Consider the following 18,218-nt stretch of genomic DNA (forward strand, 5'->3'; position numbering starts at 1 on the left):
CGGTAAAGGGGTGCGTGGAGGGGAGGCGGCGCTTTCCTGTAAGTTGGAGGATGAGGGCAGAGTACGTTAGGCGTGGAAACTCCTGATGCTCTGTCTCTGTTGGGCAGCAGGTGGTGCACTAGTTAGAGCTGCCACCTTTAGGTCACAGGTTCAAATCCCACCTCCTGATGTAGTAACTGATGAAGGTACTTCAAGTGAATGGCTCCAGTACAAATTACCTGCCTGGAAAAATGGGTAAATCAGTGTAACTAAGATAGACTTCAGTCTCAGTGGGGAAAAGCACAAGGTAAATCTCCTCCTGTCTGGCTCCCACCATCCCAGTCTTGTGTCTTCATGTCCGCTGAGCTGTAGGGCTGATGGATTGATGGATTGGCAGGGAAGTTTCAAATCACTGCGGAACTCTCCCCAGTACTTTTAACTGTCTATGTGGATGTGAACATTATTTCCTTCTTGTGCTCATGTTATTGGCTTGGAGATCTAGTGATGCTTTTCAATCACATGCAGTTATTTATAGGTTATGGTCTTGTACTGTTCGGGCAGGATGCTGTCTTTGCTTTCTTGGACAGAATATGGATTACAGAACCTCATCTGGAAATAAACTGGAGGCGTCAAGCTGATACTTGTTTCCTTAAGAGCAGGAGCTCAGTGGCACAGCAGGTAGCACTGGTGCCTCCCAGCTCCTGAGCTGTGCTTTCTCTTCTGCGTTTGAACCCACATCATCCTGTGTGGAGTTTGTACGTTCTCCACATTTTCTCCTGGGTTTCCTCAGACGCTCCGAAAACGTGCAGAAGAAGGCAATGGTAAACCACTTTCCAACTGCACCACACCCTCCCCGGCCCGCTGCGAAAACCACAGGAGTAGTTGCTGAGAGTCGTCTTCGGCTCAGCTGCCTTAACCCACCGACCCTGTAATGCTTACAAATTATAGTCGAGGCATCGTGTTCTTCAAGGATCCCAAAGTGAAATGAAAGGATCAGAAATATCAAATAAGATGAACAGCGCTGTAATTCTGAAATTACTGTGTCATCTGTTTGCTCTATTATGCGTTTCTTGACACGTGGTTGTTTGGTCATAATATATTTCCAGGCCGTTATCACAGAAGCGCTGAAAGCTGCAGATTTTTTGACGGCGACATTGTGAACCGTTTTGCTGCATCAGCCTCCACCTCTGCCATTTCTACACGCCCCCCCCCCCCCCCCCACCCCCAGGGGACTTGAACACATAATGACTTGTCCGGGGGGGTGCTTGAAAAGAATCGCCAACACCACCGTCGTTACCAGGTGGTCCCGGCTGGAAGCCCATCGGCACTACAGCCCCTGCGAAAAGGTTGCCTTCAGAAAGGTTAAAGAGCCTCATTCGGGGCATCGTTCGAAGGCACTAGATTAGCACTATCGATCCGGCAGCTCTGTAATCTCGCTCCCGACCGCTGCACGGGTTCCCTCGACTCCCGCAAGCTCCTTTTCAACCCTTATAGCCTTCAACCGGCTATGTTGTGAGGGGTTAGCTGGGTGTGTGCCGTAGGTGCTACACCACTGACATAAGGGCTCGTCGGCTTTAAGATCGTTTCTTTTACAGACTACATTACAAAGAGCATCACGGGTTTCTAAAATCCCCTTTAAAACTGCAACAACCGCTGCCTTTTCCTTGAGCGTAAAACCGAAGAGGTAACTACGTGGCAGAATCCCGTTCCGATAAATGGTTATACTTCCTTAGAATGCTTAAACTCGTCAAGAATTACTTTGAGTGCCTTGGCAATTACCTCTGAGCATCGCGGGAGCATCTCGGGGGCACTATTTTGATGCACACGCCGTGAAGCTACATGCATATAATCCCCCGGTGTTGCCTGCCAGCAAAATCACACTCTGTAGCTGTGGCTTTGTTTTTTTTTTTTTTTTTAAGCTTTGTCTCTGGCTTCACACATGTAGTCGAGGTCTGGAGAACAGAAGTCAAAGTTCCCACTTTCTTTGGTGCGACTGTTCTGGTACTTAACTCCCCTCACTGGATGCTTTCAACAAACATACATTCAGTCATTATCGATAAGCGCTTTTCCCATGCAGGGTCGTAGTAATCTACAGGAGGACCCAGTAAAGGCCATGAGACAGATTTCACCTTACACGGGACAGCAAACGCCAAACTTGGAGTCACATCTCTGGACGGTGGGAGGAAACCTGAGCACCTGGAGGACAGCCACACATACACTGAGAGTTCAGCGTTAAAACTCCATGCCGAAATCAGAGGCAATTTCCAACCCATATCCAAACCAAGCGTACAGGAGCTGCAAGGCACTACCATGTCATTCAGTGTGGATACAACAGTTGTGATTTATTGGGGACAAGTGGGATTGGTGTGTCTAACATGACACATTTATTTATTTACCAGATGCTTTTCTCTAAAGTGACTTCCAATGAACTCTATGTAGTGTTACTATCAGTCCACACACCTTATTCACCACAAAGACTTACACTGCTAGATACACTACTTACACTGGGTCACTCCTCCATACATCAGTGGAACACACACACTCCCTCTCTGTCACTCACACACTGTGGGTGAACCTGAACAGCATGTCTTTGGACTGTGGGAGGAAACCAGAGCACCCAGAGGAAACCCACACAGACATGGGGAGAACATCCAAACACCACACAGACTGAGCAGGGATTGAACCCACATTCTCTCACACCACCCAGGCACTCTGAGACAGCAGAACTACTCACTGTGCTACTGTGCCACCCAAGACACTTGTCTACTCAGAGACCCTACCATCATTGTCATAATGAGTTTCAAATAAAATGTATAGCACACTTCCCAGTGCTAAGCCTGATGGGAGCTCCTTGTCTCCGAGTGCTATTAATTACCCATAAGCCACGTTACAGAGACCAAGGGTTCGAGCGCGTGTCCCAGCAGGAGACGAGAAAATCATTCGCCCTCCGCTCTCCGGTTAGTGGCCTGGATGTGAGAGGTGGCTGTCTGCATCCTACCTTTCTCTGTCTGGGGCCTACCCATCTATTTGCAAAAGGTTACAACCTTTTTATTTTATTTTATTTTATCTTATTTTAATTTATTTTAATTTATTTATTACTCAAGAATCACGTGCATCCAAATCAGCTGTTGATGTGGTGCACCCTTTGTGTTGAGATGTACGCCGCTTTGGAGAAAAGGCATCTGCTAAAAAAATTAATGTAAATATATTTTATTTTATCGAATTTTATTTTGTTTTATGGACACCAAACGCAGGTTAGTGCTCACCTTTTGAGTTTGTAATCACCTTCCCACATGACACCCACCGGTCAGCTGCATTTTTTTCCAGGTTTTGTTGCAGCTCTGCCCTCCTACTCCTCCCCCCCATCCACCGCCCACCACAGCTGTCAACGTCGGGGCCCCCTGCTGAGCATCACCCTGGGAAAAAGGCGCAGTTTCACGCTCCGGCCCATAGCTACAGCTAGCCCATTAGCGCCCCGTTGTTTGTTCCCATTATGCTAATGCCTGTGCTCGGAGGAGAAGCTCGCTGGCTTCCGTGGCGGAAGAATGCTGTGGGATTTGTCAGCTGTTCACAGCTATGAGAGCGCGGGGACTGGCGGGGTGGAGTGTGTTTGCGAGTGCGTGTGCGGGAGGAGAGACGGGGTATTCGTTGTCTGCAGTGCATTCAAACTTCACACAAAGTACTTGGGTCAACAGCCTTTTTCACTGTGCTCCTCATAGTGTTGAAGGTCACGAGGAGGAGGAAAGAAGCTGATTCAGCTTCTAAACACACATAGAGCTTGGGGTGTATTATTGTTCCTCATTATGTCACAGTTTTGTCAAAAATAACAAACAACGTGAGGTCTCTGCATTGTGTTGTTTACAGTGATTTACCAATTTAAGCAGCTGGGTAATTTTTACTCAATTCAGGGTAAGTGCCTTGATCAAGGGTACAGCAGCAGATGGTGGGATTCAAACCCACGGCCTTCAGGTAGAAGACAAGGTCTCGAACCGCTACACACTGCTTGTGTGGGCTGTATGCTGCAATTCTTTGCAGCGATCAATAATTTGTCTTTATATAATAAGTCCTCATTTCAGTCACATGGTTAAAAGAACATATCTGACTTATGGTATTTTAATATTATATTATTTTCACTATTAATGAATATCTCTTTATTTCTACTTAGGAAATAAGGAAGGCAGACAATAGCAGAGAAAAGGTCTGGTGGTTAGAGCCACAACCCTTGAACCCAAAGGTTGCTGGTTCAAATGCCACTCCTGTCTCAAGTACTTATGAGTCAGTTCCTTGACCCTAGTTTGCTCCAGTAAAGTTATCCAGCTGGACAAAAGGCTAAATAATTGTAGAGTAAATTATCAGCTAAATGAGTAAATGTGATCAGCTGTGTGTGATGAAATGGGTATTTTGTGTCCAAGTCCTTGGTTTGGTACCACTCTGTGATTTTTCTCTGGTTGCTTTGTGGAGTTGGGATGTGTGTCCTGACACTGAAGCCCGTATGAGACGTGACCATAATTGGCACTTATGATAAACCAAACAGCTGCACTGTATGGGGCCCCAGATGGTGGGTTCTCTTATATGAAATGAGCAGACTGTTTGTGTGTGTGGGGGAGACTGCTTTGACAGTGGTGTCATGAGTTGGACTTTTGACGGACAGGGATTCAGCTGAACATCTGGCTATAAAAATGGTTAAAAGTGGCCATCATGTCATGTCAGATAAAACTCTGCTAATCAGAGAGGTGTGGTGGTGCAGTGGGTTGAATTGGGTCCTGCTCTCCAGTGGGTCTGGGGTTTGAGTCCTGCTTGGCGTGCCTTGTGAGGGACTGGTGTCCTGTCCTGGGTGTGTCCCTTTCCCCCCCTCCAGCCCTATGCCCCGTGTTGCTGGGTTAGGCTCTGGCTCCCCATATGGGCCAAGCAGTTTGGACTATGTGTGAATAATAAGATATGTAGAGTACATAAGTACAGTTTTAAAATGATGTTTTTGCACTAATTTTATATTTTTATTCTAAATCAGTTTTTTTCTGTTCCAGTTAGGTGTTACAATCAAACATCGGGAGTCAAAAATAATAAAATAAGGTTAAAGTGACGATTATTTTAAGTCCGGATGGTCATATATGTCACATATGCTGTAAGTCAAGGACCCCCTGAAGTTACCCTGAACTGGTATATTAAAAACTACACCGCTGTATAATAGGTAAATAATAGTAAGCAGTGTAGCGCACAAGCCCAACATGGTCACTTTGGACAAAAGCCTCATGAGTAAATGTGAGACAATAGAAAAGGTGCTATAGAAGAGGACCTGCCATCTGTTTTCCTAATCTAACAGGTTAACAAAAACCTCTTGCGACCAATAACTAGTTTTCAACAAGTGTACTCAAACTTTTGACTGGTACTGTATTTTGTACTGTACTGTGCGCCGATACTTACCATGTGCGGAGGCACCTCACTGTTCATTGGCTCTGGAAATGGACCTCAGATTAACTACCCAGTTCAGCCTTGGTCCTCAAAGAGGTGATTAAATGTGTATCTGAAATAACGTCCCGTCCCTTTGCGTTCGTCCCTCGTCTCCTGGGACTCTCGGGACCCCGGGAAGTACGATGAACACATCGCCTTCGTCATCGCACCTTTAGATGCAAATATCATGTCGTTTAGCTCGAGGCTATTACCCTGGGTACTCGTGATGAGCTGCGCCCTTTCGAGGGATTAAGGTCGGCAGCCCGAGGGCAGTTCACTGCATGTTATTCTTCTGCCCTTTGTGCCGCCGCCGAGGAGTCGTGGGGGGGGGGGGATCAGCTGGTGATGACAGCGCCAATTAATGTGACAGGCTTAAGGTTCACGTCTTCGGGCTTCCTGTAACACGGGGTGGGGGCTTGTGATGGTTATGAGCTGTTCTGAAGGCCCAGGAACTAGAAGTCACTCCTGTTTTTTATTCAGGTCGAGTCCTAATCATTACATTTATGTAAATTTATCTGATGCTTTTCTCCAAAGCAACTCATGATGAGTTGCCCATTTATACAGCTGGGTAATTTTAGGGTAAGTACCTTGCTCAAGAGTACAGCTGGAGGCAAGAGCTGAACCTACAACCTTTTGGTCAAAAGGCAGTAGATGTAACCACTACAATACCAGCCTATAGATGCCTTTTATATGTAGATGAAAAATGTTCCTGATTGGTGGATTGGTGGCTTTACCGGGAATCCGTTGACCAGTTCTGAAAAAGTGCATATGATCCGAAGCCAGCTGGTCCACAGAAAACGCTTTTCTTCCCAGGAGGTTACAGCATCACCTTGCAATCAAAGGTCCTAGGTTTGAATCCCACTCCTTGTCCTGATTTGATACAGTAGAATTTACCCAGCTGTACACATGGGCAAATAAGTGTACAGGAAGTAACCTAGTATACAAACCTCACAGAGTGAGTGGCAAACAAGTCAGCAAGTCAAGTGGTAATAATAGTCCAGTTCTGTATTGTCTGGTCCTGAACTAAACTGCAGGTTAAAAAAACCCTTTATTAATTATACTTTCGCTTTCTTGATTTTGCCTTCCTCTCATTTAACTTGCACCGAACTTTTCTGGGTTCTGCACATCCATTACGTACTTATGTGAGTTTCGTTTTGTGTGTAGCAGCAGGTGGCGCAGTGGTTAGAGCTGCCATCGTGCACTCAAAGGACCCCGGTTTGAAACACCTCCTATAACATCCTTGGTCTAAGTACCGTACTCACTATAAATTGCTCTGGTGGTGTGGATGGGTAAATCATAGTAAGTCACTTAACATTGTAAGTTCCTTTGGGGGAAAGTCTCAGATAACTAAATATGTTGGTGTTACAGCAGTGCGATCGGTGACTTGGAATGAGGGGGGTATGTTTGCATCAGTACAGAACACACCCATTTGCACATTCTCAGACACGGTCTTGGCGGTAAACGGTTAACTGGTTAACGTTGAGAACACTACTGTTTCAGCAAGTCATGTATGCCTACAGATTCTCCTTGACTTCCCTATAGTGGAAGATTCCTCGGTTTTAGAGTCATCTGGACACCGGAAGAGTAAATCTTGTAAATGAGGATGCAAAGCAGGTGTGAAGGCAGACTGTCGCTCTGCCAAACTCCACCAGTGCAATTCTGTTCTAAACTCGACGCTTAATGCCTCGTCACGATTTCACAGAATAGTGAATTAACTCAGAGTCCCCGGTACGAGGCAGGTACCGCAGTAAAGTGGTCCATTAACATGCAACACCTCCAGGAGAGAAATTTGTGAGGTTGAGATTAACTGCATTTAGTAAATAAACCACCTTTTGCAAAGAGCTTGCTTTTCTGCCAGACAGGGGATTGCATGCAGTAAGACTTACCATGGTCCATGGCAACCTGCCTTTACAAACATGCTTATAAAATACACACATACACTGGCTGAAGCCACGACAAACCAAAGCCTAACCCAGCAACACAAGGCAGAGGGCTGGAGGGGGAGGGGACACACCCAGGACAGGATGCCATTCCCTCACAAGGCACCCCAAGCACGACTCAAACCCCAGACCCACCAGAGAGCAGGACCCAGCCAAACCCAGTGCACCACCACACCCCTGCGCTTATGAAATATCGGGAATCAAATTTAACCCAAAGTGAAAATGACAGTTTCCTTCTAAAAAATTGTTTCATGGTTACTGGTGATAATGGTAAAAGTCAACTTACGGTGTTAAACCACTTACAGTTATTTACCCATTTATGCAACTGGGTCATTTTTATTATATTAGTTCAGGGCAAGTACCTTGACCAAGGGTACTGTCATACGGGGCTGAGAGAACCAGGATGGCAGGACCCCAGCGTAGAGTCGTTCGTCTGGATTCAGGGGATAAGGCAAGTTCTCAGAGCCGGAGACAGGCGAACGGTCGGTCGATCGGCGGTCGGAGTCAGAGCGAGGATCCATGGACGAGGTCAGGGGATGAAGCGAAAGGTCGGTCAGTCTGTGGTTGGCGTTGGAACGAAGATTCGTGGATGTGGTGGGGAAACAAAACAAAGGGACGAAAACCGGAAGACGAGAATGGAGAACAAGTGTTGAGTGTGCACTGGATGTCACGAAGGAGAGCGGTTGTCTCTGATGAGATTCCGCAAAGGTATGGGAGCTGAGGAGGGTCTTTTAAAGGATGAGCAGTTAGTCAGGTGCTGGACCAGAGTCAGGTGCTGCCGGTTGAGCTGTGGGCGTGGACGTGACAGGTACTACAGCAGGAGGTGAGATTTAAAAACCAAAGGCAACAACTGTAGCCAGTATGCAGTATGACAATATTTTCGACCAATATCAGTTGAATGGGACAATAATGGAGATGGATGGATGAATATAATCTCAGAGAAGCAGTGTCTTCCTTCCCTCTCGGTCCAGGGACTGCGCTGCCGCCTGGACAAGCTCGGCATGTTTGTTTGCTGCCGGCAGGCTGGCAGCTCGGCGCGCGGAGGATGAGAGCCAGTTGAGAAACATTCAGCTCTGTGCATATGCCGAGCAGGAAAATTACTGCTTTTATATGGCACTTGTTATATTGCCTCTTGAGCCTGGAACTTTTTTTTTTTTTTTTTTTTTTAAATAAAGGTGAAGAATGGATTTTTCCCTTCTTTTTAACTCTTGTTCTGATAGTAGGATGAAACAGCAGTAAGGTAACGATGATTAATTTAATGAGGAGATATTTCTGCACTTTACATTCATTGATTTATCTGACACCTTAGTCCAATAACAGGTTTGTGTCGCTAAATGTAAGTTATTTTCAATTAACTAACCCTTTATTACCATTAATTTTTACTCTGTCAATTCAGGGTAAGTACCCCGATCAAAGGTACTTCAGTGGTAGTGGGGATTTGAATCCGTTTTGATCACCTGCAAGGTAACAGCTCTAACCCCTGTGGTACCAGCTGTCATTTTTTACCATTTTTATACATTATTAAAAATGGTAAGGCCTCCTTCCTATAAAGAAACATGTGCTTAGTATGTTATTATTACAGTTATTGTCATCTCAATATTTGCCATCCCTGTTAGTATCTATTTATTAAGCATTAGCAAATTTTTGATGCCAGAATGTTTTATAAATGATGTCAGAAAATGGACAAGAATATGACATAAGAACAACAAAACATGCTGGTATTTTTGGACAGTAGCGTCTTGTTTACCAAGGGACACCTCCAGCCACTTTAATACTGGTCTTTGAGCTACCAGCTTCCTAGTCATTGTTTGCTCTAATTTCGACCCTCTATTAATGTTTAAAGAAAAACCTGAAAATCCACATCAGTTCCTCAATCCGGTCCGACAGGGGCGTCAAAGTAAATTTTAAGTGTCCTAACAAACAAGTGACCGGTCCTACTTTGGTTTCATATCTGGGGTATGAGGTCACAAGGAGGCCTGAGTGCTGGCAGTTCAAGTCCCAGGAGGGGGTCTGGCTGTTGTACCCTATAGAAAAACTCTTAACATGAGCAGTAATAAAGTATCCAGTTCCATTAGTGAATAAGACTCTTGAGTCGCTTTGGAAGTCCTTCTCGCACTGAAACCAGAGCACTGCGCCAGGGCCCTTAAACCCGAAACCCAGCAGGAGCGTACTAAAAATACCCCCTCTGCTCCAGCATGATGCAAAACACATTCCCACTGCCACTAATGTGCCACAGTCGCGCATTATAAGCCGAAAGGACAGCGTGTGTATCGTGATGATTCAACGCTGTAAATGCCAGACTTTGTAAAAAGAGCCCCCCAGATACCCATGGTGCTTTGCAGCTCCAGTAATGGTGATCCTAACAGGCGCAGCGCCCTTGCTGACCCACCGCGATGCAACTCACGTTTCACCGCTGAGTTCTGCGGTTCCCGTGGTGCTCGGACCCGTGTTTCGCAGAGGGGTTTGAAGCAGCGGGGGAAGGTGCCCGAAGCAAGCTCGCTGGCATTTCCCGAAGTGAAATCACATTTTTTCCCCAAAAGGTAAAAAGACCGTGGGAAAGGTCACCCGTGGCTCTGAACCGGGGGCTGAGCTATGCCAAGCGCGGGACTTTTCCAAGGGAACTACTCCTCAGCTTTTTGCATCCAGCATCATGACATGTTTAATGCGACCGTGAAATGGGCAGTTTTGGAAATGGAGTAGGACCCAGGCGACACTTCTGCCACATGCGCAGAAGGAATCGACTTAGAAGTCTGAACGTCACGTTTCTTAGTGAAATGCGATTCCCTTAGCGGAATTCTGCAAAGTGGATGGTAAGAGAGCTGCTTTCAGAATGCATTCATCACCACTTGTGCTGTATGAAATGTAACAAAGGAACAAGCCGACATGATTAAGATAAAATCTGATCGCGCAGAAGGCAGGGTTTCCAATGGCAGCTTTTAAACGCTTCGCTGTTTGGTTCCAGCCAAGGCCTGCCATTCGTTTATCACGTTGGCATGGAAACGCATGCTTGCGTCTGCGTGTATATAAGCAGCGCCAGGCGACTCGTGTAGCCACCTCCGAATGCGGTTTAACCGTTTTCCCCAGATGTGGATACCGATGACAGCTGACACGTACCGAATGATGGCTAAGGGTCGCCTTGCCTGCTGTGCCGCACTTCCATCCCTGCCGTGCATCCTTCAAAGCCCCACCCCTTCACCTGTCTCTGCTGCCCGCCAGGCACATGTCGCTACACATGTCACTGTCCTACTAGCGCTGTGTCACCGCAGCAACCAGTTCATGTCCAGAAGGAGTGCTATGTGGGTGGGTGACTTACATATGTTTATGGGAATTAAAAAGTTCATGAATAAGTAAAAAGTTGTAGTTTTGACTGTTAATGCTTACATTGCCAAGATACAATTATTTACCCATTTATACATGTGGGTAATTTTTAATGTATAATTTCAGTGTAAGTAGCTTGATGAAGAGTACTGTGGTAGGAATGGGATTCAAACCTGTGACCTCTAACCTCTACACCACTTGCTGCCTCCTTTTCTGTAGCAAAATCTATTCTCTGTTTTTGTTTTTATATGTTTTATGTTAGGTTGTGGAAGATGTTCTGGAGTTTTTCCATTTGTATTTTTATATACGTGTCCCATGTGTGATGGCACCATGCCATTTAGAGTTCCCTTCTCTTCACTGGGCCCCACACATTCTATCATTAGGAGACGAGCTCTGGATTCTTACCACGGTACAGATTAATTTTGTACAGATTAAAGTTAACCACACCATTAGTTTCAGTGAAAAGTTAACATTTCAGTGAGTCAGGGTGGATAAGGGCAGACTAGGAAGAGCTAGAGATAGGAGAATGAAAACGGTTCAGAAGCAAGGCATTCTGGGATGGCTGTTCAAACATTAGGGCTAGTTAAGTTCCCTTTGCTCACAGCCTGCAGTATCCCTACAAACCCTCCGTACACACCCAAGAGTCTTCGTCAAGCATCTGGTGGCCAGAATCCGGGACATCTTTACAATCAACAAACCTCCTGGATCATCTTCCTGCTCCTCTTGTCCTCTCCACTTTCAGTCACTCTGACATTCTGCCAGATAAATTCACAGTAAAATGGCACTGGAGGCTACCTTCAAGGAATGGGGAAGTCACCTGATGCTGGCCAAGCCACTGAATGGGCCGCAGAAGCCTCTCAGCACATTGCTAAAAAGACATCCTCTTCCTGCTTTGTCTTTCATGCTCTTTCTCTGGAAGCTCCTGGCTGCTAGGGCGAATTGAGCCGACTCGTATCGAGGAGCGGCCCGAACCAGCGGCTCATGGAAATCTCCCAGCAGCATTGCAGGGAGTAAATTAGCAGTTCAAGGCTGTCCTCATGTTGTCCTGAAATGTTGCTTTCCAACCATCAGAGGCACAATGCCTCCTGTATTCATGGGAAGGCTCAGCCATACAGGAAATCTATCAAGTGGTCCTTATAGCCAATCCATAATGTATGCGTTTCAGGGTGGAGACACTCAGACAGACATTCTAATCAGCTGTAATCTTCACCATAGCTTCTCACACTCGACTGGGTAATGGTGCGCAACAGTGTGCTCTGTAGACCCAACGTAAAGCATGAAAAGCTTGCGTTTCGCTCCCTGTGCCTGTTTACACTCAACGTTTGAAGAGTAACGAGAAGCATTCTCAGCCTGCCACATACGTTTTTGATTAATTTAATTGACTCTTTCTCAAAAGTGATTGAGAATGCAAGGTTTGTATGCTAGCCAAATTAGAATAACTTACCAATTTATATAGCAAGCTACTTTTAGCTGTATCAGTTGAATGTAAAAACCTCGATCTGGGGTACTACAGAAGGAGAAGATATTTGAACCTGGGTCCAGCAACATGATGGCTCTAACCATGCCACCTGAAGTAAATGCTTGTGTTGAGTTTGATATGGATCAGTTAAGGGCCCAGAGTTGTAACTTGAAGATCGCAGGTTCAATTCACAGAAGAGGCCCTGCTGTGTTATAAAAATCAAATTTGGGGTGGGTGGCAGGGACCCCTGGCAATGCTCAATCATCAGTCACAAGCAACATGTATGTTAGCACACATTAACCTCTGTGATCTTGAATGTGCTGAATTCCGCAAAACCCCACTTTCATCCAAAGGTGTCCCAGCTGGGGTTTGACAGTTTCACTCGACAGCAGGTGTCAGCCCTCCTGTGCTCTCCAAGCCCAAATGGAAAGTACGCTAAGCATTCGCCCAAATGCTCAATCACAAATTAATACTTCCAGTTTCTGAAAGGTAATTAATCTCGACTGCTTCAGTAATTTTTGCCACCTGTACAAATGGAAAAACGGTAAGGTGTCTTGAAAAAAGCACAAGCAAAGCAACAAAATAATTTTCTTCAAAATAATTTTTGCTTTTAATCTCGTTTTTATCTCTTCCGCATTGTCCCTCCTACCTTCTGGTCATTGTCGACCCATATCTCTGAGCTCAGTGAAGCCCACCTCCATCTCCTGGTCCTTGGTGTGGTACCACTGATGCTGAAAAGACTGCACCCTTTGGCAGATTTCATGTCCATCCTTTGTCTCCTATCGAGGGCCACATATCTTTCACCGCACATCCTCCACATGCCATCTAAATCAAGGGAACAGAGAACATCCTGCATGTGGGCACTTAGATCAGTCAAGTGGATGCCAAATCAGGAGTGCGCATCTCTGAGGTCTCCCTGCCGTTAAGTATGAGGAAATAACCCAGTGGGTTCTTGCTGAGAGGAGTGCACCACTTCATCTTCTGCCATTCAAGAGCTTTCACCGGCAGATTCAGCTGCCGGCAGTTTTGGATGGGGAATGCTGAAACGTCCATCTGGAAGACCCAGCAAAGTGGTCCAAAGGATGAGATTGACAGGGTGTGAGATATTGATTGACAGACAATGGAGAAGCAATCTCAGGGAGACTCATTTTATTCTTATGAAGACTGCAAACTCAACTGGTTGCTCACTGGAACTAATAAGAATGGCCTCAGGCTGACACCTTGGAGAAAGGTTTGCGTGGGGGGTCAAAGAGCAGTTAACAAAATGGGTGGAAAATTGTTTAAGGAGATTATGTTGCCGTATTAAAATGTTTTAAATCTGCTTATTCCCTCATACCATTTGAATGAAGCGGACGTCTCAGTTCAGTTAGCAACGCATGCTGCTAAGTGCACATACTGTACTTCTCACGTTGTTGCGCTCTGCACTGAGGAAGGCAGTACTCTTGTTCTTCAAAACAGCTCATTTAAAAGTAGAATGAAATCATAGAGCAAGAGGAAGCGATAAGTGTAATTGTCTTGGCTCCATTTGACAGCATTTATCTTCATGCGAAGAAAAAAAAGAGAGCCTGAATCGGAAAATATCATTCAGCTTGACTTTCCATTTGCAATAAAACGCAGGAATTGCAAGCAGACAGTGTGCTCGGAGATATATTGGGCCTTATTTTGTCCCTTGAAACCACTTATCTAAATAAGCGGCTTGTGGCAGGAAGCCGTGGACCCTGGTGAAAGGCGAGCCGCGTCTTTACAGGTTAGCATTGCAGTCACGTATAGCGCGAGGGAGGGGAAAAATTATTCTGCCATCGCACGGCCAAAATAAATCTTCCAAAATAACATGATATATAAGATGGGCCGCAGTTGAGGTTTAAATAAGAATTCATCTTTCGTCCGCTCTGCGGTGTCTGAGTTGAATAGACAAGGCGACGTGGAAAGTGGATTTCAAATCGGTTCTCTTCGTCCCCTCACTTCTGGCCGCGCAATCTTTGTCTATTCAATTTCAGATATAAATTGCAAATGCTTATGGACCTGGGAATTGTAGCATTCCTTTCTCTCCTCAGCACCGGTGGCTGTTGCTTATTTGATGCTCGGTGATTTTTCTTCCATCCGTTTGACCTCTTTAATTATTGTTGCGGGAAAACATGGTGACGGTTACTCTGATAAGGGAAACAGTTGTAAGGATATCTGGTGTTTGACTGACAGTTGTGTTATGTTAGAGATCAGTTCCTGTCACTCAGAGACCTGGAGTGAACTCACTGGACTGTAGCTTCCAGAAGATACTTCTTTGCATTATTAGTCTGTCTTATAAACTTTCTTTGCAATGTGGAAGTGACTTTCAGTGTTATTTGCTCCAATCTGGCCTTTTAGTTGATGCGAGAGGGCAAAGGTTATTGATGTTTATGCTTTTTTTTTTTTTTTTTGCATATATTTGAGCGTTTCTTTGACAGAGGAAGTCACCAATGTTCGCATCGGTGCACAGTTGCTCTCAAAGTGTCATGTTTCCGTTCCTTAGGGGGATGCTTTGTAAGGGCGAGAGTTCATTGACGAAGAACCGTCTCACTGCACGCACCATGTGTCGCCCGTAAGCAACTGGGCTTTGTGCGACACACCTCTCAATTTCACATTTTTTCCCCTATGTAAGGTTTCTTCAAACTCATGAAAATGTCTCTCATGTCTTCTAAAGATTAAAAGTAAGACCTCCTTTTGGTTCATTCCAAGTGTTCAACTGGTCGGTTCCATCTCCTGGTTTGCATGGAAATTACAGCAAGATTGGGAATCTATTAATACCGTTTCTGTGTAGTATTGTAAGGTTTCCGTTAACCTTTTATCCTGGCCAGGGTCGCGGAGGTCACTTGCAACAAAAGATTTGTATGTTGAAAAGCTATTTCTACAGGGAAATTCAGCACATTCCACAGGGGTTGAGGGGTATGGACTCTTCAGAACTCTGTCATTTCCTTTAAAAATGTTCAAAGTTTTTGCTTAAATTGTGGCCCAGGTCAAAAGTCAACAAGTCAGAACTCGTGATTTGGTGATACGGTTCTAGACAAGGCTGTGCCGCTTTTACTTTCATTAAATCGGTATTTGCGTAAACAGCCTTAACCCTCGAGGTTCAGTAGTAGTTGTAAAATCCCAAAACAGGCAGGCCAAGACCTCCAGGAAACGGGGCTCTTTCTTACAGCCTCTCGGGGCCCGTGGGTGTGGGGTGGGGGTAAGCCGCAGGAGCAATTTCCCTTCCCACGACTCCTCCTAGTCCCCTATCACAAGCACTCAGGCTGTACCACGGTAACAGTGGGACCTTATCTCTGCCCACCCTGGCATAATAAACCTGCTTTTATTACCATAATAATCATTTTTTACCAAAAAAAATGCAGGCATGCAGAATTGTCAGTGCTTGTCTTGAAAAAGCAGCAGCGGTGCTTGAGAAATGCTGGCTGTTTGCCCTGGATTGCCCCCTCCCTAGACGTCTCCCTCCCAGTATCCCAGCAGTCCACTGGGGCCACTTACAGCCCTTTTGAAGCAGGTGATACATACCATGTGCACTCATGGCCCTGCTAAACTGGATGCCTCCCTTTTATGTTTCCTATTATCTGTCTAAATCTGATCTATTGAATTCATTCTACAAACCTCTTTAAAGCTGGGAACCGCCTATATAAATAAAGTCATGTAGCATCATGTTTCAGTTTCATATTTCCTCAGAGTGTGCAGTATTTGTATATTGATTTACTGCCTGGTTTTTCTAAGTTGTTCACAACTGACCTTGTCATGGTCCAATAGCATGGGTAGTTCATCACCTCTGCCATTCAGGTGACCTCATCCATGGAATGAAGAGCATGGAGTAAATCAAGACAGGAAAATAACAGAAGAAACTCCTTCATGAAAGTGATGTCTTCGCAAGTGTGCCATGCTGGAAACTGTTCTTCACAGTTTGCCACCATCTACCCTAGGGGAAAACACCACAGCCAAGAATGATGGGTAGCCGAGAGGTTATGAACTGCAAAGCAGTGACACCAACCCAGAATTCATGCCAATAACATGTGATGCAGAAAACAAACAGTCTGACAGAACGAGTTCCGTTGACTTGTATTCACTGGAAGAGATGTTGACTTGCATCTACTGAGCAAAGCTCTTTTTGATCAACAGTTTTCCCCCTACATGATTTTCCCAGCATGATGTGGCTGCAAAATAAACTCAGTACAGCTGTAGAATTGTGTAAGGGGAGTTAGGGGTTTTAGCTGTTGGACAGGATGTAATCAAATACTTTACACATTATTGTTCAACATAGCGAGGGTGTTTTGACTTGTTTCTTTGTCACTGTGCTTAAACAATAGTAGGTAAAACCCTGGATGAGGTCTGAATGTGGCACAGATACACAGAACAACATGTTAATTGCTGCAAATGACTCGACTGTCAATGCTTGCGGTTGAAGTGGCATTGGTCCAGCTGGGGCAATGGCGATCTCTTTGAAACCTCTCTAGGGTTTCACAATTGGAACGCCTCAAGCTTCATGTGGGTGTGCCTTTTTGTCCTCTATTGTGATTTATGTGGGTGTGTGCTTGCATTCATGTACTGTTTTGTCTGTCCGTACCCAAAAGATTTTTTTTTTGCAAAGGGAAATTAGCATAGGCGTATCTTGGCTTTGAGAACCACAGCCTGAAAATCCTTTTCATTTTTCATACTGGGAGACCGTGTTTGAGAAGGTGGTAAAATGGAGCATTTGCGTAATCTGACGGTGGTTTAAATGTGAGCCCCCTGGGTGCCAGTGGTTCACACTAGCAGGAATAAAAACTTTTGTCTCTTTTGTCTCGCTTCTTCCAGACCTGTCTGTCCACCAGAGACAGAAACCCGTGACGGACGTTTGCTTCAAAGGGGACATAACAAGCCTGATGAACTTTGGAACACCTGATTCCTCTTTGGATAAGGGTAAGGTTATCCCTCTTCCTTCAGTCAACCAAAACATGGCTTAGCACACTTAGGAGAGTATCTCCTTAGACTGACCATTCAGCCTCAACTTTCTGCTTGGGGTATGAGGCTGCATAGGTGGAGTTACTAAGGCAAAAAACTTGAAACCTACTCAAACATGTTTCACTTCAAGGGAAGAAACACTCTGTCCAGTTGTTCCAGCCTGTGGTGTACTGTGGGGAACTTGAAGGACTTGGGTGGGTGTGGCCAGTGTTTGAGGTGTGATCATCAAATAACCAACAATGCAACAGGAAGGAAAGGATCTGAGCATCATCTAGAGGTACGGTAAAGTCAGATTAGAAGAAACTGACTAGCTGTGATCAACACTTAGTTGTCATTCATAAAGCCAATGAGGATTGAAAGGATAGATCTGGGAAAGGTGGCCAGTGCTGGGTTGTGATCATCAAATGAGCCAACAAGAAGGATCAGATTGAATTCATATGGCCAGGATTTGAGCATCATCTAGAGGTGCAGTGGAACTGGGTGGGTGTGGCTAGTGTTAAGATGAGCTGAGTATTAATGGAATCAGCAGGTAGTAGTGCAGCGGTTAGAGCCAGTGCCTTAGGATTTGAAGGAAGCAGGATTGAATCCTCGCTCTTGTTGTAGTACTCTTGAGCAAGGAACTTACCCTAAAAACTTCCTCGCTGTATGAATGTGTAAATAATTGTAAACACTCTAAGTTGCTTTGGAGAAAAGCATCAAGTTTAAGAATTTGTCAAACAGGGTAAACCAAACCTGTACACTTACACAGAACACATGAACATTTCACAATGAACAATTCTATTCAGTCCATTAGCAACATTAGCAGTATGTTTTTGAATGTTTCATCCTAATACATTTCTAAACTTTTAAGTTGCTATTCCACTTTTCAGACATACAGTAATATTTTGCTGTAAGTACAAAATGGACTGAAGAAGCCAAGGTCTAATAGCTTACAAGAGAGACCACTGTACACATGACCCTTTTCACCTGCATTTGAAAACCCTGGTAGACAAAGACAGTGATTTAGATCCTGAAAGACTGTAACGACACATGCAGTGAACTCAAGTACCCCCCAGGGTGAGCTGGTCGGAGCAATGGGGGCAGGTTCCTCCTAGCATCACAAACCAGCAGCTGATGGC

At 45.1% G+C, this 18,218-nt stretch overlaps 1 protein-coding gene across 3 annotated transcripts in view; it reads left to right on the plus strand.

The window, feature by feature from the left end:
• kazna (kazrin, periplakin interacting protein a) overlaps nucleotides 1–18,218 on the plus strand; it is a 196,081-nt gene that overhangs the window by 119,354 nt on the left and 58,509 nt on the right. For all 3 annotated transcript variants that reach the window (XM_029246216.1, XM_029246218.1, XM_029246217.1), the window contains exon 4: nucleotides 16,954–17,058. In XM_029246216.1, the coding sequence (XP_029102049.1) occupies nucleotides 16,954–17,058 (105 nt within the window). The remainder of the gene's footprint in view (nucleotides 1–16,953; nucleotides 17,059–18,218) is intronic.

This window comes from Scleropages formosus, chromosome 2 (genome assembly GCF_900964775.1).
Source record: "Scleropages formosus chromosome 2, fSclFor1.1, whole genome shotgun sequence".
Taxonomy (NCBI): Eukaryota; Metazoa; Chordata; class Actinopteri; order Osteoglossiformes; family Osteoglossidae; genus Scleropages; species Scleropages formosus.